Source organism: Phaenicophaeus curvirostris, chromosome 7 (genome assembly GCF_032191515.1).
Source record: "Phaenicophaeus curvirostris isolate KB17595 chromosome 7, BPBGC_Pcur_1.0, whole genome shotgun sequence".
NCBI classification, from domain to species: Eukaryota; Metazoa; Chordata; class Aves; order Cuculiformes; family Cuculidae; genus Phaenicophaeus; species Phaenicophaeus curvirostris.
In genome coordinates, this window is record NC_091398.1 from 27,810,018 (window position 1) to 27,837,449 (window position 27,432).

Sequence of the window (27,432 nt, forward strand, 5' to 3'; positions counted from 1 at the left end):
TGTGATAGCAATATTTTTTGCCGGTGAGAATCATTAGTTCTTCCTTAAAACACCAGACTTTCCTTCCTTTGTGTTCTATTCTTTGAGTCTCCTGCTTAGAGACTCTGTACTGGGTTTCAAAACCAAAAGAAAAATCAATATCAATTACACAACTGCATTATTAAGAAAACAGTTTCCTTTGTGATTGGTAATAATTTTAATTACTAAACTAATGGCTTTATTACCCTCAGTAAGGCATTTAATCCCTAAAGTGTGCTGAGATAAACTTTGAGCAGACTGTATTGCTGTAATGTTTGACTGAAGATTGCCTCAGTGCACATGGAAAGAAAAAAGATTGTGTGAAAAACTAAGCACCAGGGGCCAGGACTGAGAGCCACAGAGGTCAGTGGTGATGCTAATTTTTACACCAGCTGAAGATCTTCTCTACCTTGCTTCCCATTTTGGAACATTTAGAAGACTGTTCTTCAAATTACACTGGAGCCTGAGTTTTCCCTAATTGGCATCAACCTTGTAGCAGGAAGCAAGGAATTTATTACTTTGAAATTAGAAAAGTGAAGGACTCAATTGTTCGACTTTTCTCAACTCCATCTTAAAAGAAGTTGCAGCTTTGGCCCTTCCTAGTTCAGACTGAAGCTGTTTCAGCATCTCACTGCTGAAATCTGCTGTCCTTACTAAACGTGTTGGCGATTTGGTACAGCACACTCAGGGGACAAGTACTACTTTCTTCCACCCTGCTTTGTGAAATGCAAAGAAGGGAATTTCAGCTGGAACATGAGAGGAGCAGAAAGCAGGCACCTGCCACTGCTAAACTACCTGGTTTTGTTCCTTAGATGTGCTGGGAATCAATCCCTTCCAGAGAACTGAATTCAAAGTACAGAGGGGAAATTTGTGGTCTCTTAAGCAATGAACTATGCCAACTCAACACATTCATACAGGATGATGGCTCTGACTGTGCAAGCACAACCCTGTGCCTTGTGTGCTAGCAAGATTAGATAGACAAGTGTGTGGTGATAAAAATTAACATGGGTAATTTGCACACAGGTGTACATTGATAGGAGGAACAGATGAGGAACTGCCTTGCATATAGACACAATTATATTAAAGTTTTCTAAGGTATTTTTTACTATCAGCCATAAGCACGGAACTGCTGGTGTGACATAAACTGTACTCTGCTGCACCTTGACCTCATCACAGGAGAGCACAACAGTCTCAGGTTTTATCTACAGGCAAGATGCCTTCTCTGCACAGTCCTTCCTTGGTTGAACTGCTCTGACTTCCTAGACCAGGATGCCATCACAACCCCAGATGTGAAGGGACCTGGGTTAGAGTGAGTTGTTTAGAGTGAGTTGTCTTGACAATTGTGCTCAGTTTCTTCTATTCTTGGTGGGAAGACAGGGATCTTTACCTGCTATATCTAAGTAGAGAGCTGTACTCTGAGCAAGTCATGGCTAGATAGAGGCACATCTCAGAGCCAGTATCCCCTTGGTCACGTCAATCAGATACAGGGATGGTGTGCATTGATCCCATTTAGAATCATACTGGAGATGATGACACAGCATCTCCCTGCAGATAAGCACAGTTCCTACCTGAAGGTTTGACTAGAACCCAGAGTATACCTTTTAGATTAGCTCAAAGCCTGTCATACTATGAAGTGCAAGCATAATCCAATGCATATTTGCTCAGACTGTCCAGTTTTTGAGATGTCGCATACAGAGTTGCACTGATGTAGTCTATGTTTGTTAACAATTAAAGGAGCTCTCTAGGAAGGAAATACTAACTAAAGAAAAGATCTTTGTGGAAGGAAACAGCTTACAGGGTGGTTGTTTTCCATCACGTTAATTCTATACCAATTCCCATGTAGGCTATAACTTACAGGGCTTCACACACCTCATAATCAATATCCAAGTGATCCGAATCCCCCTTTGTTCGGAAATGCTGGGTGTGTTTGTCCACTGTGAAGTTCACTTGCTTGTTGAAGCGCTCTATGAGAACCGAGTGCCAGTGCTGGTCGTCCAGGAGGCTGCCCAGGGTGACGGATGTGTGGCTATTACTGAAGTGCAGGTTGGAGTCCCCTGGAGGAGCAGAGACAGGCAGAAGAAACCAGTTACCTCCAGGCCCTTAACTGAAGCATGAGGGCTCAAGGGAACTATGGAGCAACACTTCTAGATGCACAATGCCCATCAGAAACAGATCCTTGACAAAGCTTGCCTTAGATTCTTTGGGCCTTTAATTTATGGATGCATGTACATGCACACGCACACACACTTTCCCCCCATTGTAATTCTTGCAGTAAATCAGGAGATTTTCCTGATGCTGCACACACACACACAGCAGAACACAAGGAATCGCCAACTTGCCCATGCTATACATTCTGTTCTGCATTCAAGGTCCTGGTGTTTTAAGTACAGGTTGCACTTATCTATTCACATTAACGAACTGCTCCCAACATTTCTGTTTCAACTACGGTTTTTGTATTTTAACAAGAAAAGTGCACCTGTCCATTTTCAGAGGAGAAAAAAAACCCCACAAGTCAATGAGGCAACATGAACACAAATGTTTCCTTCAGATCAAAGAGATTCTTAAATCTTGTCTATATCTCCAAAAGTTTAGATCACGAGTCATAAAAATATTTAAGCTCTAACACAGATGATTTGAAGCACTCTTCTGTTTTCCTACTGGCTACACATCTAAACACTTCAGAGCCTCCTACTGAAAGGGAATGTGTGCCCTTTTTTACATCCCAGAATGAAGAAACCACATGCTTCAAAACTGTCAGGTAACATGCGAGTGGATTCAAGAGCAGATATCAAAACCATTGCCCATAACATATGAATGTACACAGAGGATTTGAAGTAGCCAAAACCTGTATACTTGGGGTTACTGCTGAAAGAAAAAAACTTCTTATCTCAGACTATGTATTTACAACAGCATTTCCTCTTGAAAAAGTAATGTAATATATTTAACTATGCTATTTTCTTATCCCAGTATGAAATACTTGGAAGAGGAAGGCAAATCAATGCTGTCACAGAACCCTACATTTAGAGGCTCAAGATGCAGCTGCTTGGTCCAAGTAACATCCAAATATCAAGTCAGAAAAACGCTGCATTATTATTTCTACTCGAGGAAATAAGGGAGTAAGGAAGGAATGAAAGAAAATATTAGCTGGAGTCTCAAAATTAATAAGCTTATGTAAGAATCAAATCTAAGAGCTGGGGAAAATTGTTATTGACCTTTAAAACAAATACAATTAAGCATGAGGGGGGAAAATGCAGGAGGAATTATCTATGAATTCTGTTCTAGTAGATTTATAAAAGCAAACCAAGACAATCCTTGTTACAGTCCAATTGTGAACCAATAAGCCCAATTACCCTTACCCAGGCTGATGTGCAAGGAGAGCTTCCCTTTCTGCAGTTCCAAGGTAATGTAGTCTCCACGCTGTCCTTCTCCATGGAATAAGACTCCATCCCCCTGCATACTTTTGAACTTCAAGGAAACCACATCTTTGAATGTGCTCATAAGTTTCTGATTGAACCTGTAGAGGAGTGAACTTCTGCCATTGAAGTCTGCAATATCTGACTCTGGGAGAGAGAAGATGGCAAAAATGAAGAGGAGAGGCAGCATCAGGAGAGTTACTATATTTTTTCAGAATCTTTTTGAATATCACATGGAGCCAGGTTTTCTCAGAAGTGTACAGCCACAGGACATATGTGACACCCAGGCACACATTTCACCCATTTCCAATGTTCTCTCTCTGCTTGGTGCAAGGGAACACTAGGAAGGATAAACCCAGACCTCCTCTGAACTTCTTCTCTGTCATGCAGGATTGCTTTCTCACTCAACTTTTCAGAACAGAACAGGTTACTTTCATTGTATTCAGATCTCCAGAGCATCCCTCACGGCATTTGTCCCTTGTCGTATAAGCACACTCAGGACCTTACCCGTTACTTTGAACACTTAAGTTCTCTCTTTTTGTAGCTTCACAAGCAGCTGTTAAGCTGTTCCTGTGTATTGGCCATGCCAACTTTTGCATCCAAATAAACATCATTTTATCCTCTGGGGGCTGGCTGCCTGTTTGTGATGGGCATTATCAACCATGTTTCTGCATGCAAATTGACTGTGCTGGCAGGAATAGTGAAATATCAATTTGAAAAGCTTTTGAAGGGATTTCATGGGAACTGGGCATCTAAACTGATTATACAACCTTTGAAAATCATATTAGAAACGTATTTTCCCCTTCAGTCAGCCTCTAAAACCCAATCACTATGATGGGAAACAAGCTTTCCATTCTTCAGTTGTTCCTTTGGCAGCAGCAGACTGCAGTACTCTCTATGCATTATAAAGTGGTATTTTAAGAAAAATTATTTTAAATAAACTTTTTTTAAAAAATAGATCTATATAACAAGGGCATTTAAGGTAGCTTTAAATACCTGTAACTAATACATTGTATTCAAACGTGACTGACATCTAAATTCAATTCCAATTCCAATCCAAATGCAATTTGGCACAAATTATGGATAAAATACCTACTTCTAAATAATAACCCCATCAATTATTATTTCCTCTGGTTAAGAAAAATATTAAAAAATAAGAACACCAGATGATGAAGAATCTGAACAAGGGCTTGCTAAGCTACATAACTACTGGGATACATGCATAAAGACAAAGTATACCTTCATAGTAAGAAAGAATAAAGAGCATAGACTATCTTTGTTTGCAAATCACATGTTTTAATGATAATCCAAAGCTATCAGTTTTCCATATTCTTTTGAAAAATAACTGAAAGGTCTATGTGCAAAATAATCAAGACTTCCAGCATCTGCAATGCAATCAAAGTCAGTGATTTAAGTCACCTAAGCGCCCTTAAGAGTTCTTCCATTCTTTTGAGTTTTAGCAGTAGTTTAATTTGCACCTTTACAGAAATAATGGGATTTGTTTTTTTTCCTTCCCCACTCCACCCCAAGATTTAAAGTAGTTTGCAATTAAAAGCTCAGAAAATAAAAGACCTGCAAATGATTTGTTACCATGGAAACTACCATTAATAACTTTTGCAGGTCAGTATTACAGTTTGTACAGATGTTTGATGGCACACTTACCAACTTTCAAGGAGGTAAAAATTTAAATTTCATGCAAAATTCTACCACTCTAAAACTGATTCCATACTGAATTAGAAGGACTATTTCTTATAAGAATAAACCTACAAATAATTTCACTCCTGGGAAAAATTCACTCAAGAATAAACTAAGACTGACTTCTTATCCGTGATGTCAGAATTGTAACATTGCTACTTTAGGAAGTATCATGAATACAAAAGTATCCATGCCATCTGCATTTACTGGTTTTTACTTCTGAATTAGGTGTTCAGAAACAGCTCTTTCAGACTTGCTGATTTCTCTCTATTGACACCCTGACTGTCAGATTCTATAACAAAAACTTAATTCATACGTACTCAGTTCTTATGCATTTCCCCATTATACCTACATTAAATACTTTAACTTGTTTAAAGTAGATTGCAAGTGTCTCATATAAATGGTTTCATTTTGACATAAGCAGGAACTAGGAAATATCTTACAAAGAAGTTACAGTTTTTGATTTCCATTGCATTTTGCAGTTAAAGTTCATTTTCCTCCTAGCTCTCAAAATCAAAGATATTATATTTTAAGAGAACACTTATTCATTGTTACCATAATAGTAACCTTTTTTTGATTCTTCTTAAGATCCAAGCCATCAATCAGTCCATCAGTCTGAATTCACACTTCAGTCTTTGTTCTTAACTCTTCACGAAGCCACAGCATAACCATACAAATTCTTGAAGAGCTCTATCACTACCATTTACAGAGTATAACACAAAAGCAAACCTATTTCTGAAAAGTTCTGCTTCACTAATTATTGGCTGAAAGAACACTGGCCAATAAATAGCCCAGAATAAAATGGGAATGTGTCAAATAAATGCTAACAGTGGCAGCCAAAAGTCATTAGTGGCATTTTGCATGACAACAAATCGTTGGCTTCCTGTTAAAAATGGAAAGTTACAGCAAACTTCTAATACAGTCAACTCCAGAAAATCTGTTTGTTTAGTGTTTATTCAGTCCATGTGTGTCTATAACCTACCTGCAGCAAGAGAACAAGGATCAGAAATGTTATAAACCCCAGAAAACTTGTAGGAATAGCAAACTAAAATACAACACATAGTTTCATTCTGTACTATTGGCTGATTTACTTATACTCCCTGAAGATAGACTTCTACTCAGTCTAGGTACTTTTCTACACTGTCCTCATGAACAAAACTTATTAACTAAGATCAGGAAAGAAGCTTCCTTCATGTTATTCTCTGCTGACCAACAATTCAAAGAGATGCTTCAGCTGTAAATACACACATAATCCTGTTAACAGGTGAAAATGTTCCCATAAAATAGAAATAATTCATCAAACATTTCTGATATTCAGTAGAGGTTCTGAACCCAGCAGCGCTGGTCATCTCATTCCATTTGAATTTCTTTGCCCAACACACATCCAGACATTAAAGTTGCTTAGGTGTGTGTGGAAATACAGGCAGTGAAGCTGTATTACAAGATTAATTTAGCTTTTTTTTTTTCATTATTATTATTTTCTAAAGGGAACAGGGCTTAACCTGTGGGACCAGCTAATATGAGAGGAGCCAGCCTGGGAGCAGTATGAGTTTATTTGTGCTGCAATCTGCTCCCGGCAGCAGAGTGGATATATATTTGTACTTAAAAAGATGGTCCTCCTAGTGACTTTGGAGAAAAATAAACACTTACTTAGCAAAGTTATTCCAAAATAATAACAATAAAAAAAAATCTTCTAGGAACAGTTGTAATTTGAGACATAAACTTTTAGTCTTGCGCATGCATAGGTGAGTAACAGCTTTAACTCCCTGCGGGAAGGAGAACCATTCATGGTCTGAACAGATTTATCTCCTGACCAGTCATACCTTTCTGGCTTGAACGAGTCTAAAACGAATCTGACTTCCCTCTCCATAACCCTCTCAGACATGCAATCCAAGGGAAGAATGTGGATAAGCAACTAAATGATGACTAATGTGCTATGCAGCTTTATCCCTATCACAAATTTACGTCTGCCTCTTGGTAAGCAATCATATGTGTATTTAAGAAAGAAGGAGAGAGAAAAAAATATAATTTAATCAAAAAGCACTGTATCAGATGATATTCCCTGGAGCAATGATTGCAAAAGATGAGAAATTAGGGTCCTGAACTGTGAATGAAGAACTCTTCTCTCAAAAGCAGAAGATACCCTGTCTCACACCCTATCACAGTTTCTCCTGTGGTTTCCCAGCCTGTTAACTGCAAATAGACCCGATTCTGCTGATGCATTTTGGGCTATTAACCAGTTATAGAATATCATCAGCATCTTCAATACAGCTATAAATCTTATCGTATAAAAGCAATTATGTCAGCAGATTTTTTTCCCTGTGCTAAGCTAACAAGACTTTTTCCAAGTATGAAGATATAACCATTCTTCCCTCACTGCTCCCAGCATCCAAAGCAATTGGTATGCCATTTGTCTTAACACATCCTCTATTGCTGCTCTGGTTATCTGTTACAATCACTGTGCTTCTGGAGCCAGTGCTGCAAAGGGTCAGTAAGAGCAAACACATACCCTGTGTGGAAATTTCCATTTAACTCATCATAATTCCTTTCCTCAACAGGAAGCAAAAGTGTATGCTTTCAGATTAAAATAATCTTATTCCTGTTTCAGTACACTTTTTGAGGATGGGAGATGGAATCTTTACAGCAATTTCAAATAAATGTAATTACTTTTCATTTAAATATGTACTTTCTGTGTGAGAAAGTAAACAATAATTAGCAAATGTCATCTGTGAATTCCAGCTGATTTGATGGCCTTGGAGTGCTTTGTTGTATGGGAACTTTGATCTGTATGGAATAGGGTCAAGCACACACACCTATCTGAAACTGCTTTGCTGTTAAAAACATGTTATCATGTTATCACATTCCAAAGAAACAATATTAAAGGCAGCCAATTACAGGATGAAAAGAAAGGGGAGTGGGGAGGAGAAAGAAGAAAGCTCTCTCCTTTGACAGAGAAGTTTTTGGGATAAAATCATAGTAAATTAGCTCTAGGAGGAGCAGTAAACAGTGAGAGCCATACAGCAGCACAGTGCAATCACACGTTAAGTTAGCAACTTTGGCATCCACTGTACATTGCAGTTAATCTCTAATACTATCCCTCAGTATTTTTTGTTACTTTGTCCTGGCAGAGTGTCTGGTGACCTACAACACCAGATGCCTTCCCATGCCTTCTACTAAACAATCATAACACAAAGTTGCATTAACCAAAAGCTTGCACAACATTGTGTTCCTGATACCTCTTCAGCAGAGTATCCTGCACAGGACAGTCATACTTTAAAAATGAGTCAGAGCCTTGCACTGGTGTAAAAGTCTCACATTCACCTAACTCTGCCATCACAAAAGTGCTTAAGCAGCAGCAAAGCCACAAACCTCTCCTACAGCTGTCATCCTCTGCTCAAATGTGCAAGGTTAAAAAAGGAGCTGATGCGAGCAGAGATGATCCAAGGAAGCACAGGCTATTTTGCATGCGGTGGTGTATCACAGCGAGGTGCTCAGCTGCATGTTTGGCAGTAGTCCCAGGGTTTAACAGATGTGCAGCAGCACATGAAATTCATATGGCCTAAGTTGCATGTCCCCAGACTTTTGCTTCAGCCAACCAATGAGTGTTGCTGCTCACAAAAAAAAAATAAAAATAAAAAAATCAGAACCTCCACCTTGCCTGTAAATGGAACCTTCCACAGTTTTCTGCTCTGGATATTAATATAAAGCAAGTCTGTTTCCAGATCAAGTGCCATGCTTTGAGGGTAGCATTTGCCTGAAAGGTGGAATGGACAGTCAGCAATCCAGCTTCATCTGAATTTCAGCCTGGTTCTATAAGTAAGCTAAGATGTAGAAATGGCACATCACACATGCATGTTTGTGCTTGATTCGATTTATCTATGTTCCCCATGCACATGTTCTCTTTTTATTTTCTACTTCAGGACTGGATCCAAAGGCAAAATGCCCATGGAAATCCTTTCTTCAGTTTCAGTGTACTGAAGATCAAATATTCTGAGTTTGTTTACCTGAAGAATGTTTACCTGTAGAAGCCTTTAAATCTTTGCAACAGCCTATAAATCTTCACGATAGTATAAAGAGGATGGGGCAGGACTGGAAATTAGGTTCTTACGGATTAATTTATATAAGATGAAGCTTTTGGTAAAGGTAGGTGATTATAACTTCATATTCCTTCTTTCATATACATAGACACTTGCATGAAGGGCCACCTCTTAGAAATGGTGCACATTTGGGCCATTTGTTCTTCTTCTAGCTCTGTTTCCACCCTGGCTTGCCCAGCAAGCAATGACATCATTTTTTTAAACTGTTTCCAAATTACTAATATGTTTCTTGTGTCAGAATTGAACATGGTGGATGAGTCTTTGTACTGTCAAACATTACAAAATGCAGTTATGTAGGTGTTCACCAGCTCAAGATCTACTGCAGATATTCTGTCAGTGTAACAGTAAAGATGACATTTTATAAATGATTATACATGTTTCATACAGTGCTGGAGTCCCTGGGTTAGGAGTAGCCAAGACACTGAAACTATATAAGCAAAACTTGTAGAAAGGTATTGCTTGGCATGCCAGAGAGAAATGTGAATGGCACATTTATATAAACAGAATGAATATTTCAACACTCTGTAAAACTTTTATGAATCCCTTTATTTCTTTTCTGGCTTGCTTCTATCGCATACCTTAATTTTACACAATCATTCTGTTTTCCTGCAACTGCAGGGTACAGGACTTAGATGAGATCAGCCCAAGGTAACTCAGTCCACAAGTCACTCTGAAGCCCACAAGTCACTCTCCTTACCCCTCCTGGGTCAACAGACAACAAGATGGGAGCCAGGGCGGTAAAGCCCCTCCCACTGTAGAGGAGGATCAGGCTCGTGACCACCTGAGAAACCTGAACATATATAAGTCTATGGGACCTGATGAGATGCATCCCAGAGTTGTGAGGGAATTGGCTGATGTGGTTGCCAAGTCACTCTCCATAACATTTGAAAAGTCATGGGGTAGAAAAGACAACCCTGGGAACTACTGACCTGTCGGCCTCATCTCTTTGCCTGGGAAGATCATGGAACAGATCCTCCTAGAAGCTATGCTAAAGCACATGGAGAACAGGGAGGTGATTAGTGGCAGTCAGCATGGCTTCACCAGGGGCAAGTCCTGTATGACCAACCTAGCGGATTTCTTTGATGGGGTAACCACAGCAGTGGACATGGGAAAACTGACCGATATGATCTATCTGGACTTCTGTAGAGCCTTTGGCACAGTCCCCCACAACATCCTTCTGTCTAAATTTGAGAGATATGGATTTGATGGGTGGACTTTTGGTAGATAAGAAATTGGTTGGATGGTCATATTCAGAGTAGTGGTCAACAGCTCAAAGTCCAGATGAAGATCCGTGACGAGTGGTGTCCCTCGGGGGTCTGTAATAGGATGAGCGCTGTTTAGTATCTTCATCAACGATATTGACAGCAAGATTGAGTGCACCCTCAGCAAGTCTGCAGACGACACCAAGCTGAGTGGTGTAACTGAAAGGACACTGAAAGGACACACTGAAAGGACACACTGAAAGGACACACTGAAAGGACACACTGAAAGGACAGGATGTCATCCAGAGGGACCTGGACAACTTGGAGAAGTGGGGCTGTGTGAATCTCATCATGAGGTTCAACAGGGCCAAGTGCAAAGTCTTACACCAGGGTTGGGGCAATCTGCAGTTTCAATACAGAATGGAAGATGACGTGATGGAGAGCTGCCCTGTGGAGAAGGACTTGTGGGTGCTGACTGATTAGAAACTCTATATGACAAGCAATGTGCACTTGCAGCCCAGAAGGCCAACCGTATCCTAGGCTGCATCACAAGAAGCGTGGCCAGCAGGTCGAGGGAGGTGAGTCTGCCCCTCTATTCCTCTCTTGTGAGATCTCATCTGGAGTATTGTGTCCAGTTCTGGAATCCTCAATATAAGAAGGATATGGAGCTGTTGGAAAGAGTCCAGAGGAGGCTACAAGGATGGTCAGAGGGTTGGAGCACCTCCCATATGAGGACAGGCTGAAAGAGTTGAGGTTGTTCAGCCTGGAGAAGAGAAGGCTCTGAGGAGACCTTATAGTGACCTACCAGTACCTGAAGGGGGCCTCCAAGAGAGCTGGGGAGGGACTTTTTACAAAAACACGTAGCGACAGGACTAGGGGCAATGGCTATAAATTGGAGAAGGGAAAATTTAGACTAGACATAAGGAATGCCTTCACCATGAGAGTGGTGAGGCACTGGAACAGGTTGCTAAAGGAAATTGTGATGCCCCATCCCTGGAATCAGAAAATTGCTCTGTAGTGGGCTGAGCTCTGAGAAAGCTTCACCAGCTGAGCTAGATAGTCTAGCATGTCCATGAGCAGAAGGATAAGAACAAATACTGAAAAAATAAATTATGGTTACACATTGCACATTACATTTCAACTCATAAAACTTACACTAGACCCCTCCCAGAGCACCAACAGCACGAAAAAGCTCTTTTTGTCAAAATGTGAGTTATGATGTAGCCACTTACTATAGGAGCAGCCGAAGACCTCAACTCTCAGTCCTATCCACCCACCAACATTCCACTTCAGAGGGACAAAGCGCAAGAAGCGAGCTTTCATGGAGTGCAGAAATTTGTGATGAACCACACTGTCAGCATTGCTGTTCCCTGTGAAAACCTGGAAGGACAGAAAACCTTTGTGAGACATTTAGTGCCAAGAGGTGAGTGCAGCACTCTGAAGGCTGGGAAACACCACTGCTTTTCCTCATTCTCAGGTGTATCTATTATTTAAATTGATTGTCAATTTTTTCTTCTAAGACTGGTGTCTCCTATGGAGGGAAAGGAGGAAGACAGCAGCACCTCAACAGAATCAGGGGATGTATACAGCAAGTTACAAAAGCAGGTGTAGGTGGGGATGTTACAGAAGATGCTACATAATTTCTCCAGACTTAGGACATTCCTGGGTACCACAATAATTCATCACCCCCTAACATATCCATAGTTCCTTCAGCAAAGTGAAGGATGGGACCCCACTTTAGCCTTTGGTGCATTCGAGGTAGTAGAAAAAGATGGACACAAGGCGCTGAGGTTGGCTAGAGCCTGGGAAGACAAACAGGAAAGTAGTCATCTAGATATGCCACAGAAGACTCAAGCATGGCACAGGAAGAGATGAAAGCCTGAGCCAGTAAACAAGAGAGGCAGCACTTTGACTGCTTTTGCACCCAAGAATTAAAGTTTGCAAACAATAACAATCTAACTTTTTTTGCCTATTTGATTAATTGCCTGCAACTGCAATCTAAAATTAATGGTTCTGCTCAGAATTATCACTCAACAATAGCAAATACTCTCATGGTTAAAGAATGACTGCAGAATCTCAAAGACAAAGCATCCAAGCTCCGATTCTTCTTGAAGCTTTTTCTGTTTATTTTACCCTTTTACACTGTAAAATTGAGCTAGGAATATCATAGACTTCTTACAATCTTCAGAACACATGAGTAAGACAGCTAGGATTTAAATTTGAAGCTAAGTTTCATAAAAAATGAAAACCAGACACAGTACTCTTAAAAAAAAAAAAATCTCACAGGAAGGTCATATTTGTAAGAGGTCCTTCTCTTTGTAAGCATAAAATTGCAACACAAAAAGTTGTTCTAGTTTTAAACTCTTCTGCAGTTCAAAACTTGGCACCATTCACCCATGCAATGCAACTGCAGGCTGAAACTGGGACAAACCCAGTAAAGCAGACCTACAAGTCACTCCAGATAGCCAAAAGATGAATTAAAGAGATTAGCAGTTTCATCTTTAGCCTGAAAAAAGGAGTTATTAGCAGCTGTTTAAATTTTTACTTAAATGCACACATTCCAAGTTTTTCCTAAATGTTAAAAAAGGTATAGAACTCCTATTTCAATGTATTCTTGTTTCACTAACCCCAGTGTACTATTGTTTTAATATAACTGTATTCAATAAAAAATATTCTCGAACATTTCTGAGGCACTAGAGTTTTAAACCATACATGCTTTTTTTCATTTCATCTTAAAAACTTTGATCTGGGAAAATTCTTTTATATGCAATAAGCCTTATTTTCCATCTAGTCATGAACGCAAAAGACAGCATGTATCTCAATTTCTAAAACACGCTTTGCAAGTGCATTTCATTACTCATATTGCTTGCCGCTGAAGATGAACAATTTTACTGAAATGATCTCTCACAACCCCAGTTACCTCAGTGAAGTAAAGGACTCTTCATGTGTTATGCAGAATTACATTTATTAGGAGCGTACCCAGCTGAAAAGGGTATATAATTCTGCTGCAGAATGAGTTTTGCGTATCTTGCACCTCTTATTCTGAACCTTTTATGCAAAAGATCTTGTTTTCTGCAAGTACTATATGATGGTTAACCAATACCTCACAAATTCATCTATATCATAGAATTATTTTTCATGTGGATTCTTGTTGACCTTAATTCAATGTTGACCACATACAGTAGTTCACCAGCCTTGTCCATTCAGGTATTTTTTTTTGAGGAGTGCCACAAGTACCTTCAAAATGTCCTGGGCCTATTCACACTGCTTTCCAGACAGGAGCCAAATTCAAATTCCAGCACAGAGTATTTCAGACTTTTCCTCTGATCCTTAGATTTCAAGTGAAAAATCTTGTTCTCAGTAATGAAACTGTCAGCAGAGAGTTAAGTCTGACAGTCAGCTGTGGCAGCACCCACAGTTTTAAGAAATTCATGGATACATAGGATGGACAAGGAGGAGTGTTGTTTTTCTGTTTATTTGCTTAGAAAGCTCATCCTCTTGGAATCCTGCGATTATGTAAAAATCTCACATTTCATAAGATAAAAAATAAGGATGAAAGAAGAGACAACAGAGGGGGGCAAAGAATTTCCAGTCCTTCAAATTGTGAAGAAAAGCTTAAAATGCAGTGACTAGAATCCAAGAGAAAGGTGAACAGAGACAAAAGGAAAAGTACACTTTAATATAGCAATACTCTGTGTTGGGTTTTTTTTCTCATAATCCTCTCATACACCATGTTATCAATATTGCACATTGCATCACATGCCCACAAAGTAATAATTTTTTTTGGTTTATATATAAAAAAAAAATATTCTGGGAGAAAGACCAAGCTGAAAAGCGCAGCATCTTCAGAAGTATCTCCTCACAATTACTAAATAACGGGAGCTAGGTGATTTGTGAATACAACTGTGTGCTGAACAGGCCACATCGTCCTGCTTGGAAACAGGTAGGAACACAGCTTGTGCTAGCGTGCAGTAGCACGCTGTTATCAGTGGACCCTCGTGGCCACTGGAAAATCATAGAAGCACTTCACAACTACCTGTAACTGTTGTTAAGGGCAGTTTTGATGCCTCTCTTCCAGGGCAAACTCGCAAAGACAGTTTTTGCAAGGAATGCGCAAACTGCCCAACCAAGCATAATACACATGGGCATCACTGCTGCTCGCACACAGAGAGGCAGCCCTCTGCCTCCAGGCAAACAGTGTGTACAGCACACTCCAGGGACTGCATGTGCAATCAGAGGAGCGTTGTGGCTTTGCCAGGTAAAACGGAGGCAGCTGTACCCTGCCATCCACAAGCAGCCCCAGGTGCCCACCCGCAGGTATCTATGTTAGACAGTTTCTTTCATGACAACTCAAAGAAGTGACAGAATTACCAACATCCAGCCACCAAATCAGCTGACTCCAAACCCAACATTCAATTATGTAAATGCCCTCCCCACATCGAAACATTCATATGAGTAAAAACAAACTCTTCAAATATTCAATACATGCCTCACAGCAGTGTTTCTCAAGCTTCGCTAACAACCAAAGACTAAACAAAACTTTTTTAGGTGGGAAAAAACTCACAGGCGATGCTGTAGCCATCGACCTGTGCCTATGAGATGGTTTTGCATGCAGCCAGCACATCACTGATTGCTGCTAACTGCAGGGCATCACTGTGTATGCCTTTAGGATTGCTTTGATTTTTACTTCCAACTCCCACTGCTATACAGATCACCTTCCGATGTTTTATGGACCACCCGTGGGCTGTAGACCATTGATTGGATAACACCAATTGCCACAGATGGTCACTTGAAAACTTAGATCCACAGCTGACACAGAAATAATCCATACATTAAAGAAGATGAAACAAGGATGCAATACCAGAGTCCATAGCCCTGGAGGTTCAAATATTGATTAAAAGTAAACTTATCAGTGAGAATGGCAGAAAAACTTCCTCTCAAGAAACGGCCTCTATTACAAGCTGGTTTTGATATGTATTCATTCACAAGAACAAACTGGGAAACTAGAAAAGAAAACAAAGCACAAACATACCATTTCCCATGCAACACAGTTGCTCTGGGAAGAAGCATAATACTGAAATCTGTGTTTTCTTACAAGCCCTGAAAACAAAACAGACTGATTATTTACCTGGGAAATTCTGCTTCTGGCATTCTATGGGGCTTATAAATCAAAAAGCCTCATTAGTGCCAAATATTGCTACCAGCTTCTTGAAGGTAAAAGCTTTTCCCTAGTACCAGCGGCTGTAAGGTTAACAGCTCGCCACAGGCAGGGCTGCCTCTTGGGCCAAGCTTGTTTGACGATGCCGTGCTGCACGGTGCCCCGCTGTGACACACACTGTGGCACCTCAGTAATATTTTATGAGTTAGGGTTTTTTTTTATAAGCTAGCAAAGGAAAGTCCCACTGGCACAAGGAGGTGAGGTAAGAAGCTGCAGTGGTTTGGAGCAGAGTCCAAGCAGCCCAGTGCTGCCGCTTTGGCAGCAGCTGCCAGGACACAGAGAAGAATAAGGAGGAGGTAATCACAAGCAACGCTTTCCTCAATGCTCAGCCCACCTGGTTTATGTGTTATACAGAACTGGAACAAAATAGAACTCCAGTTTAGATGAAAAAGAAAACTTTCAAAAAGAAGTTTAAATCTCAAACCCACCATTACCTGGAATGCAGATGTATGACTCTCTCAGGAAAAGTAACAGCTCAAATGAATGGGCTGTTTATAGAACTCTCCCATCCAGAGGAACCCTAAAAGCTCTTCCAAGGGCAGTTCAGGAAAATGTCATGCAACTGTGATGAAATATGACAGTTGCTTAATAACCCTACAGACATGCACTTGTTTCTCTACTTAGTGTATTAACTCACATCAGTGCCACATTATACCAGTGAGATCTGATATGCTAAACTTCAGATCACATTTGGCCAAATGATTAGACTGGTCTCCACCTTTAAACAGAGAAGTAGAAATCCAGTGCAAGAAAACTGTCTGCTCATGGAAGCCTAATCAATTCAAAAGACAGCATCAGATAATACAGGTCTTTATCTCAGTTTCCTTTGCATGCACACTGTTCATAGCAAATGGCAACTTATTTACAGAGCTGCAGAAGGTGATTCCCATAATGACTCTACTGAATACATTTTGCTCTCCCTCTCTGTTATGCAGGTAATGGGATGGGTTCAAAACAAGTATGCAAGTAGCAACATAGACACAATCAGCCATGAAGGGTGATCAGGCAGACCTGAGGTCAAATACCTTCCAGAGAGATATTTTAAGACATATTGAATACTACCATTTCCGCCAAAGTCACTCTGATGAAGTGAGCCAAGGAAAAAAAAAAAAACAACAGATTATGAATGTGCAGAAGGCACATAATACAGATCTTAGAAATTTACATTTCTGCCTTCACTAAAAGAAATACAAGCACAGAAAAGAGCACTCCATCTACAAATCTCACCCACGATGTCGCAGTATGCTGCCTCCAGTGCCTAAAGAAATAAGGACAGGAGCACACCTAATTCAAGCTATCCAGCAGTTTAGTGAAGGAACCAAAGTGAGATAAAAGCAGCTAAGCCTGTCATAAATCCCCAAACTGCAATACTTAGAGTAAAACAACGTAATTCTCCCCTTCAAACTTCCTTACTGGGTTGAGAAAGATCAGGAGCTAGGAGTTAGCACTGTGATACTGAACATACTTCCTGGTGTATGCCTCCCAGAACCTTCTCAGATACTTGAGTGTACTTTAAAGAAAACATGAATTTCCAGCTAAGAAACAACATGAAAATCTGAAACCCAAAGGAGAAGGCATTGCCTGGCTTTTCACATTTTCTAGGCTGAAATAAACTGAGTCAAGAATAGTTTGTATCTTTCCCAGAGGCAACAGGATTTCAGTTCTGCTCAAGTTTGTATTACCTGGAAAGCAACTCAGTGGGGATACTGAGTGTGGATATTAAATTCAGGCTTTGAGGAAGCCAAATGAGTCCTGCATCTCTGCTTGCATGTGTGGAAAGAGACTGAATGCCACCATGACACAGACACAATACAGCCACAATCTCACCATATAGAAACTCAGCAGCCTTAATTTTAATAGGATGCTGTAGGTTGGTTTGGTTTTTTTCACACAAAAATTATACCGCATCAGTGCGTGCTAGCAACACCTTAAGCCTGGGCAGGTTTGTGGTAACTATTTTATAACAGTGAAAATTTAAAAATCCATTTAGTTCCTGCTGCAGAACTCTCTCCTTCACCTCAACTCAGCTCTACAACACAAAGAGATGTTAAAAAAAAGAAAAGACAAAAATGTAGAAGGAAAAAACCCCACACCTTCAAAGTCTAAATGTTCTTTTTAGATTCCACCTTTCCTACATACTGTGCATATCAATGGTGAAAAATGTTGTTTTGCTTTTGTAATGCAAGAAGTCCTGTCTAACACATCAAGCCAAAACTGTTAATACCTTGCCATGAAGAAACAGAGTGAAATGGCTTTGCTGTCATCTCAATTGCCCCATGTCCAGACTGCAAGCTGCTAAAAGCTCCACCTCATTTGGATGATGCATTAAGAGCAACTCTCCAGCACAGGGGTTCATGACAGAACCTGGCCCCTGGGAGCTGCTCTCATTCAGCAAGTAGTCTTAAAAATCCTTTCGCTACTAGAGGGGGTTAACCGTGGAGAGAAGGAAAGGACGACAAGGAGGACCGTTCGGCTCCTTAAAGAGTTGTGGTTTAGATCTTTGTTTTCACCTACTGCACAGTCATATTGGGCACATGGACTGCAAACCTAATCACTGTGTCTTCTTACTTTTCCTTCTCAAGAGGAAAGTTAAATTTTCTTGCAATTTTCTTTAAACCAATCTGTAAAAATGAAGTACATTTTTTACTTTAAGTAAAAGAAATTTGCCTGCTTTGGCATGTCAGTGAGAGGCTTTCCTACCAACTTAAGCAGGTTTCAGTCTGAGCCCAAGAGGAAACGGCTGTCAGCCTGGTCCAGGAACTGTCCCCCCAGAACATCAATCACTCACCTCTGAGCATCTCTTCTTACTTCATGTCTGTCTTTCATCTTAATGCACCATGGTCTTCATGACAAAAGTTAACCAGTTATTTCTGGAAAATAATTTTCTGAGCAGAGTTACCTCTTTCCAGGATCATCTTTTTGCTTCCAGGTGGAACAATACAATGAGCTAGTCTAAAGCTATCATGCCATCAGAAACAGAAGCCTCTGTTCTGCTTCCATTTCTTTTCTTCTTTCCTAACATCAGCTACATTTTCTTCTTTGAAACACTCATCCTTGACAAGAACCTCAAAAACAATACCCCCTGGCAAACTGTCAGAGCTGCTATTAGGGAGGAGCAGTGGGGGTGTGCATGAGGAAATACAAGAGGCACCTGTCAAAATTATCCTCCTGTAGTCTGTTATCTGAAGAAGTGACAGCTTCGCTTCTCATTCCTCCACCCCTAATGGGAAGAAAAAACAAATAAACAAACAAAACTTTGTCTACAAAAAGGTAGTGCAACTCCCCTGTACAGTATGAATTAAAACGACTGGCTGCAGTATGGGATATCAAGCAGGGATCCTATTGGGAAATATGCCTTACATTTGTTACTTACTGAGGGGCTGACTGCTGTGTTTCAGCAATGCAATGTCCTCCTGGGTTCCTAAGCATTAGTTAGTGAGCCCCTAGCTACTGGCAGTTTCTGCATATAGATGAGTAGTCCAAGGGAGAGAAGATACCATAACGTGGCAGAGACCCCACCACTTCATTGCTACCTTGAATGATCTGCTAAAGTGGGAAGGTTATTCGCCTCTGCTCTACCCCATTACAGTGAACATATCCTCTTCTCTCTGGTTAGTTACTCTGCAAATACAGAGGCAAACACTCTCGACAACATCATTAACATCAGATTGATGACTGCCCAACATAGAACTCATTTATATTAAGGATGTTGTTTATTATTCTTGTTCTAACAGTTTGTAGAACCTATTTACAGATTTTCCAATAAAAAACTGATTTCACAGAATCAGTGTTGTTTAGGTTGGGAAAGATCTTTAAGATCATGAAGTTCAATTGTAAACCCAGTACTGCCAAGTCCACCTCTAAACCATGTCCCTAAGCACCATATCTACACATCTTTTAAATACCTCCACGGATGGTGACTCAACCACTTCCCTGGGTAGCCTCTTCACCCTTTTGGTGAAGTAATAATTCCTAATATCCAGTCTAACCCTCTCCTGGTGCAACCTGAGGCCATTTCCTCTTGTCTTATGACTTGTCACTTGAGAGAAGAGACCAACATACACATTGCTGCACTTCCTTTCAGGTAGCTGTAAAGAGAGTGGTAAGGTCTTCCATCAGCCCCCTTTTCTTCACACTAAACAACCCTCAGCTGTTCCTTGTAACACTTGTTCTCCAGGCCCCTCACCAGCATCATCACCCTTCTCTGAACATGCTCCAGCACCAGGAGAATGCTGTGGGAAGCACTGTCAAAGGCTTTGCTAAAGTTTACATAGAAAATATCCACAGGCTTTTCCTCACCTGCTAAACAGGTCACTTTGTCATAGAAGGGCATCAAGTTAGTTAAGCAGGACGTGCTCTTCCTAAACCCATGCTGACTGAGCCAGATCATCTGGTTATCCTGTACATCCCATGTGATGACACTCAACATTATCTGCTTCATAACCTTGCCTGACACTGGGGTCAGACAGGACTGTAGCTCCCTGTATTCTTCCAAGCCATTCCTGTAGATGGGCATCACATTTGCTGATCTCCAGACAGTCAGGACTGTTGATAAATGATAGGAAGTGGCTTAGTGAATACATCTGATGGTTCCTTCACTACTCTGATTTTATATGATCAAAATATTTTGCCAGAGAAAATGTTTTAAAATTATTTTTAAAGACTATTGATTGAGATAATCTCAATCTATCCAATACTTTCTTTTAGACAGGCCTGTACCAATCCAGAAAAATTCAGTTTAAATATGGCGATATTAAAAACATGAAGCTTCTTGGGTCCCTGCAGGAGAATGAAACATTCCTATTTAGAGCAAAGAAAAGGAAACAAAAGATTACAGAACTTGTGAATTATTTGTGTTTGGGGTTTTTTTTTATCTTTTCTTTTTCTCCTATTCTCATTCACCCCTCAAAAATTCTAACTTCTTATGTTGGTCAGCAGCACCTATAAAAATGCTTTATTTCTGTATTGTAATGGACAGCCTGGACTTCAAACACTTTGAATTAGTTAGCGTCAATCTCTTTCCAGAGTCTGCTAGACTGCACCTTGACAAAGTCTGAAGTAACATATCCACTAGGGACCATTCCCAATAGGCATCTTGGGTACGGTAAGCTCTGTTGAAGAAAAGAGAATTTACCAAACTGATAATGTATGAGCTACAACATTCAACTTTGGGTCTAGAAAATATCCTCCGTCCTCTTCTGTTTACTCATTAAAACGTAGTCCAAGTGTCTTATTCAACCTGTAGTTGGGCAAGCTGCCATTCTTCTTCCCAGCAATGGACTAAGTGAAATTCCTGTGCCCTATTGAGACACTCTTTGCATACAAATGTGATATTGCATCTCACATATAGTTGCATTTAAGTGATGGAGAATTAATCCTCATCTTCAGTTTTTAGAATCACCTCTGTCTTTGAGCACTTGGAGGTGAAGCTGTTATCGCTGTTATTATCACTGCTACATAAATTAATAATAATGGAAGCAAGAAGCAGCAAAATTAAACCCGTAAATTACAAGTCTAAGCTAAAAGTCGGCAGCTAATTCCTGTTTCTGCTTATACTCTTGCACTTCATCTTAAAAGCAATCCTACATATAGATAGTATTTTAAGCTATATCACAGCAAAGGATAAATATTTCTCCAGTACCTTGACTAGATTAACCTTAGCCAACAGACTGAAACTGCTCTTTCCACTGCCAACATTAATCACAGATTTCAGCTGTTCTTCCGCATAAATCTCATGAAGACCTTCATGCTTTACATTACATTAGTGGGATTAACAATGTAGCGAATGTGTTTACGTCTGGCAATGTTGGGGCAACTCTGGGAACCTTCCCTGCATTTACTTTTCATCAAAGTGTGTTTAAACGGCTAGAACTGTACACTTGGTATCTCTCTGGTTATAATTTGCCAGATGGATCCAGCAAGATGACACCAGAGAGGTGTTATTTATTCCATGCAACAGCGACCTCAGATGAATATTGTGCTTCATTATCTTCCATTATTTCCCTGTTATGAAGTTTGATGACATTTTCATTTGGATCAGTGAAGTAATATCCTGTGGAAGAGGATAAATAGGTAGGCTTGATTTTGTCCAGTGTTTCATAATGCATTGAAATGCACATGCACACACACATTTTATGATATACACTGTCTTCTGTATTTCATTTTTCTCCTTTGAACAGGAGAAAGCTTATGTCTAATCCAAGACAAAAACAGTTCACATCACTAAAGGGCACTGTAGACTGATCCTGTTGTGCTGTTTACCTTACTTGTGATCTTCTCCAGAGTATCATCATCACAAAGCACAAAAATATGAGGTTACAAATAATATTAAACTGCAAATTCTCCTGTATCAATACACCATCAATATTGATACATTTGTACCTGCATTGGTACAAATCACTACTGCACTCTTCAGAGCAGTGAAACCATGCTCATGTACATCAGCCATTGTCTTGGCCTAGTGAGTTATATAGATGTCTCTCTTACCATGAAAGGCTTAAAACTAATTAGTATAGCTTCCTCCTACAAAAAGAAATTGTAATGCTTGTAGCATCCTACATTTGAGTCTTGTCCTTGTACTTGCACACTGGGGTCCATCACTGAACCATATTAAATTAATATCCAGAACCCTAAAGCAACTTAAAGAAACCACTTCTCTTCCTCCTGAAATAAGAGTAAGAAGAGCTTTTCCAACAGCTTTGTGGACATATGTGCAACGTCTTCCAAATGCATGTCCGCCCATTAAGTTTCAACCACACATTTTATTATGTCAACTACACCAAAAAATCCTCAGCAGTAGGTTCTGAAGATCATTGTGTTCTCTAAAGTACAGCTAGAAAAAAGTAACTTTCTGTTAGTGATCCAAGAAGGAGGTGGCCTGGCATTCTGCCTCTGAAGCGTAAATTTTGCCTGCGTATGCAAACGGCTTGTGACTGTTGTTATGGTAGGATATTAAATCAAGTCGCAAAACATTCGGCAGGTCCAAGACCACAGTAACCCATAAATAAAAATGCTTCATAATTTTTATTTTGGAAATGAAAGAGGATGAGAACTGCTCAGTGAGTTGAAAATTTCAAGACTTATAAAAAAACATATTTCAAAATCAGCATGATCACTGCGTTGCTGAACATAAGGGAAGGAACATGGAAATTGTTTCTTGTAATAAGAGGCAGCACTTATGCTGTACTGTCCCTACGGCCTTTGACAAGAGCTGCGTTCTTGCTCTTCCAGCATGGAAAAACATCTTGGAGAAACTGTGTTTTCACATCCTCTAACAGTAAGTCATGTGATGCTGATACAAACAAAATATCAGCATTTTTTAAGCAGCTGCAATGAATTGCTCATAGGAAGGCAAATAAAGACTGATAGTTTCCATCCTCTGCTGCACATCTCCATTTAAGATAGGAACAGCAAAAACCAGAAGTGTAGATATATTCCTAAGCTCTGCAGTCCATGGCACTAGGTTCAGAAGACTCACACTATTTTAGAGGTGCAAGAATATTAAGAAAATTAGCTTATTTCTGTACAGACCTGCATGCCAAGATTTACCCTAATGCATACTTTTAAAGAAATCAAATCAGAGCTATGGCCGAAGTGAAAGGAAAAGGTTCAAATGAAGGGGAAAAACTGAATTATATTCTAAAATACCATGTCCATAATTTCAATATAATGCCTCTTAATACTAATTGGATATTTTGCTTTCCGAGAGTGTTATTTTACCACACTTCTTGTAAGCTACGCTTTTAACTTTCACTTCCATACAGTTTCACCCTAAATTATAGCTAGGCAAACATTTAACATAGACACCTTAGGAGTCTCTCAAGTGGTACCAATATTTCACATTTAAATACAGAAAATTAAATGGGGCGGGTGGGAATCAATAGCTGCTTAAAAAACCCATTTCTCCTGAGGTGTGAAAACTAGCATACAGGGCTCTTTCGTACTTTTTAATCTCCTGATCACAGGCAAAAGATAGGATCCATGAGTTGAATCCATGAAATAACTTGCCTTTAGAGTAAGAAATAGAAACTCCTAACATTTGTTGAAAATATTAAGATGAGGACATTGTGTTTACTATTTTTTTACTGAAAGCATATAAGTAACTACACCTTGAAAAGTACAAAAGAAAGGAAGAAAGAAATGTTTTAGACAACACAACCCACAGAGAGGAAAATTTACCCATTACCGGATTTCCTTTTAAAACTTATGCATACTGTGAGGCCTGCATAATAAGCTGTGCTAGAATGTATGTTCACTGTTCAAGTCTTCAGCAAAGGCAAGCTGAAATTTCTGCAAAACATTAGAGGACTGGGAAAATTTGACTTCTAATAAAGAAGGATACTGATATGTCCTCAACTGCACCTGCATTAATACTACAGTGTCATGTACATTTGAACTCCTCAGGTTTCTGCAGTAGAGCATTAATGAACAGCTGAACTGGTATTCACGCTGAGAAAACACAGCATTAAGACAACAGTTATTTAAAAACCACTAAATCAACACATTATGACTAAAAGAATATGCAGCAACTCTGCAGGCTCCTAGATCTTTTATTATGTGACATCTTCGGATCGTCTTAGATTACTATTCTCAAAGATACTGGTTTCCCCCTATATTTGTGTTCATATGTGACATTGAGGAATGAACGGAGAACTTCTTATCCTTGATTACAGGACAAAATGCACATATTTTAACCAGCAAAGCATGGTCTAAGGAAGCCAAGTCCCATTTAAGCAGAGCATGTCAACACAGGTCTCTATATCAACGCTGCATGTGCTAACTCTGGAAATCTAACTAATGTGGGTGAAAGCCACGTTTATTTGAAAATATATTCTAGCAGGCATTTCAGGAGCTTAGAAGAAAGCAGACACTGCGAAGAGGCAGTATAGTTCCACGGTACAAATGACATAAAAATGGAGTGGGAAGCACGGGTGAAAGAAACGTGCTATGCTTTTAAGAATGGTTAGAAGCCAGTAGAGACAATGAGTTACCATTGATCATCCTATTATTTACATGGATTGAAATTTTCCCACCTAAAGAGTGTTAGATCTAGGTTATCAAAAACATGATGTTATCTTTTCATACAATGGCAGATAAGGCATAAAAAAAAAGTTTTATAAATAGGGAAAACAGAGACCTCTGGCACCTTTGAATAGGAAAAGTAATCATCACAGTGCCTTAAATTCGGAATTTCAGAAAACAGAAATGCACAATTGCTGGAGTTGGTAGGCAAGGTAGCTAACATGCAGACATAATGCACAATGCTTTCTTTAGGCTTAAGCAGCACTCAGAGTGAAAACACTTCTACTGGGGAGCTACTCTGCAACACTGACCATAGTACACTGAAACTTAATATGTTCAAGTACAGAACTATGCACATATACAAATTAAAAAAAGACTTTAATGTAAAGCTTAATTTAAAAAGAGGAAATACATAAAACTTAAGACTTGTCACAACAGGATAAATTATTTTGAGCACTACAGAGGTATTTTAAAGTCATCATGTTCAAAATAAATACATACCACTAATTCTGAAAACAAATTTCTTTTAAAGGAAATAAATAAAAACAAATTGGTGAAATGAAGACTAGAAGAAGTTATTTGAAGTAGGATAACTTTCTTCTAAAAAAAGAGTCACAATTAAAAGATGAAAATGGAAATTGGGATTAGCTCTGTAAATACAGAATACCAGCACAATGTAGTAAGTCACTTATTATAAGGCATAAAAACTAGCAATAAATACCATTTTAGACATGGGATAGGAAGAAAACTTGAGAAGAAGTCTGCAAGACAGCCTTGAAGAAGACAAGGCCAGAGCTGAGATGTTAAATGAATTCTTTGCACCAGAGCAGAATAGGATATAGCTCAGGGTATTTCCAACTTTATGTTCTTTTTTGGGGAGGAACGCTTGGAAAAAGCTTTTCAAATTTAAATACTGAATTAACATGTAAAATGAACAGAAGCAATCCACTAAACTCAGTTAATATTCTTCCACAAGAAAATTCAATATTAAATTGTTCAACTATTAGCTGTAGTGCCTATCCTATCAAGGAAATTGACTTTATTATCAAAGAAATAGAAGATGGCGAATGCAGCAGCACTTTTTCAAAGGGCCTGGGAACTTAAATACTATTAAATACATAAATCAGTAGAAATTATTTTAAAGTTTAGAATAAGCAAACAGTCAGATCATTATATAATGGCTAAAAGACATCTTGTTTTTTCAGAGTGAAGACTGACCCAACAAATTTATTAGTAGTCTTCAAAGGAATCAATTTATGAATTGATAAAGATGGTATAACTGATACTATGCACTTGCACTTTCATCAAGTTTTTGTTGAAAATCACTGAAAGACAAAAAGCAAACAAACCAAGCTGATATATGACAAAACAGAATATGCCTTCATGTGTTATTAATTTATTAAAGAATAGGAAATAAATATTGGGAAGAAAATTTTCAGTGGGGGGATCTAATCTGGTCTATGCTATTTCTTGACTTCATAAATGCCGCACTGCAGAAAACATGGATTATAGAAAATGGACACAACTTTGTGATAACATGAAATGTGCTGGGTTGTAAAAATGAAGACTGACTGTGAAAAGCTGCATAAGGATCTGATATTACTGAATGATCAGGCAATAAAATGGAAAACAAATAGTTTCAGCAAAAGTGAGCTATGACAGAACACAGATAAAGTCATCCTCACCACATACCACGCCCAAAATAAGCTGTAAATCAGAGAATCATGGAATGGTTTGAGTTGGAAGGGACTTTGAAAATCATCTAGTTCCAACTCCCTCTGCTATGGGCAGAGACACTTTCCACTAGATCAGGTTGCTCAAAGCCTCATCCAGGCTGGTCTTGAACACTTCCAGGGATGGGGCATCCACAACTTCTCTGGGCAACGTGTTCCAGTATCTCACCATCCTCACAGTCAAAAATTACTCCTTAATGTCTGTCTAATCTAAATCTCCCTTATTTCATCTTAAAACCATTACACCTCACCCTATCACTGCACTCCCTAATAAAGAGTCCCTCCTCATTTTTCCTGTAGGCCCCCTTTAAGTACTGTAAGGCTGCTATAAGGTCTCCCCAGAGCCTTCTCTTCTCTTCTCCAGGCTGAACAATCCCAACTCTCTCAGCCTGTCCTTGTAAGTGAGGTGCTCCAGCCCTCTGATCATCTTCATGGCCCTCCTCTGGACTTGCTCCCACAGGTCCATGTCCTTCTTACGTTTAGGACCATAGAACTAAACACAATACTCCAGGTGAGGTCTTATGAAAGAAGAGTAGTGGGGCAAAATCAACTCCCTCAATATGCTGGTCACACTTCTTTTGATGCAGCCCAGGATATGCCTGGCTTTCTGGGCTGCCAGTGCACTTTGCTGGTTCATGTTGAGCTTCTCATCCATAAGCAACCCCAAGTCCTTCTCTTCAAGGCTACTCTAAATCCATTCTCTGCCCAGCCTCCATTTGTGCTTGAGATTGTCCTGACTCAGGTGCAGGACCTCGCACTTGCCTCTACTACTGTCATTCAGGTATCTTGAAGCCTTGTAAACTGCTGGATGCAAGCATCAGTCCAGGAGTCAAACATGGCCAAAAACCCAGAGGGCATTTGGAATTACTAGAAAAAGCAGAGAAAACCATCCAGAAAGCATCAATACGATATTATATATTAAAGAGCTATGTGACTGTAACTTGAAAACTGTGAAGCTTTGGCTTTCCATCTGACAAAGATATAGTTGAATTGGAAAAAATACAGACAACAGCTAGAAGGTAGGCCAATTGTATA

General features: G+C 39.5%; 1 protein-coding gene across 2 annotated transcripts in view; it reads right to left on the minus strand.

Moving 5' to 3' along the window:
• CNTNAP5 (contactin associated protein family member 5) overlaps positions 1-27,432 on the minus strand; it is a 281,176-nt gene that overhangs the window by 147,139 nt on the left and 106,605 nt on the right. For both annotated transcript variants that reach the window (XR_011337752.1, XM_069861390.1), the window contains exons 4-6: positions 11,658-11,805; positions 3,375-3,578; positions 1,888-2,072 (exon numbers count right to left, since the gene is read on the minus strand). Coding sequence is in view for 1 of the 2 variants with exons in the window: in XM_069861390.1 (XP_069717491.1) it covers positions 1,888-2,072; positions 3,375-3,578; positions 11,658-11,805 (537 nt within the window). In the remaining variant the exon portion in view is untranslated. The remainder of the gene's footprint in view (positions 1-1,887; positions 2,073-3,374; positions 3,579-11,657; positions 11,806-27,432) is intronic.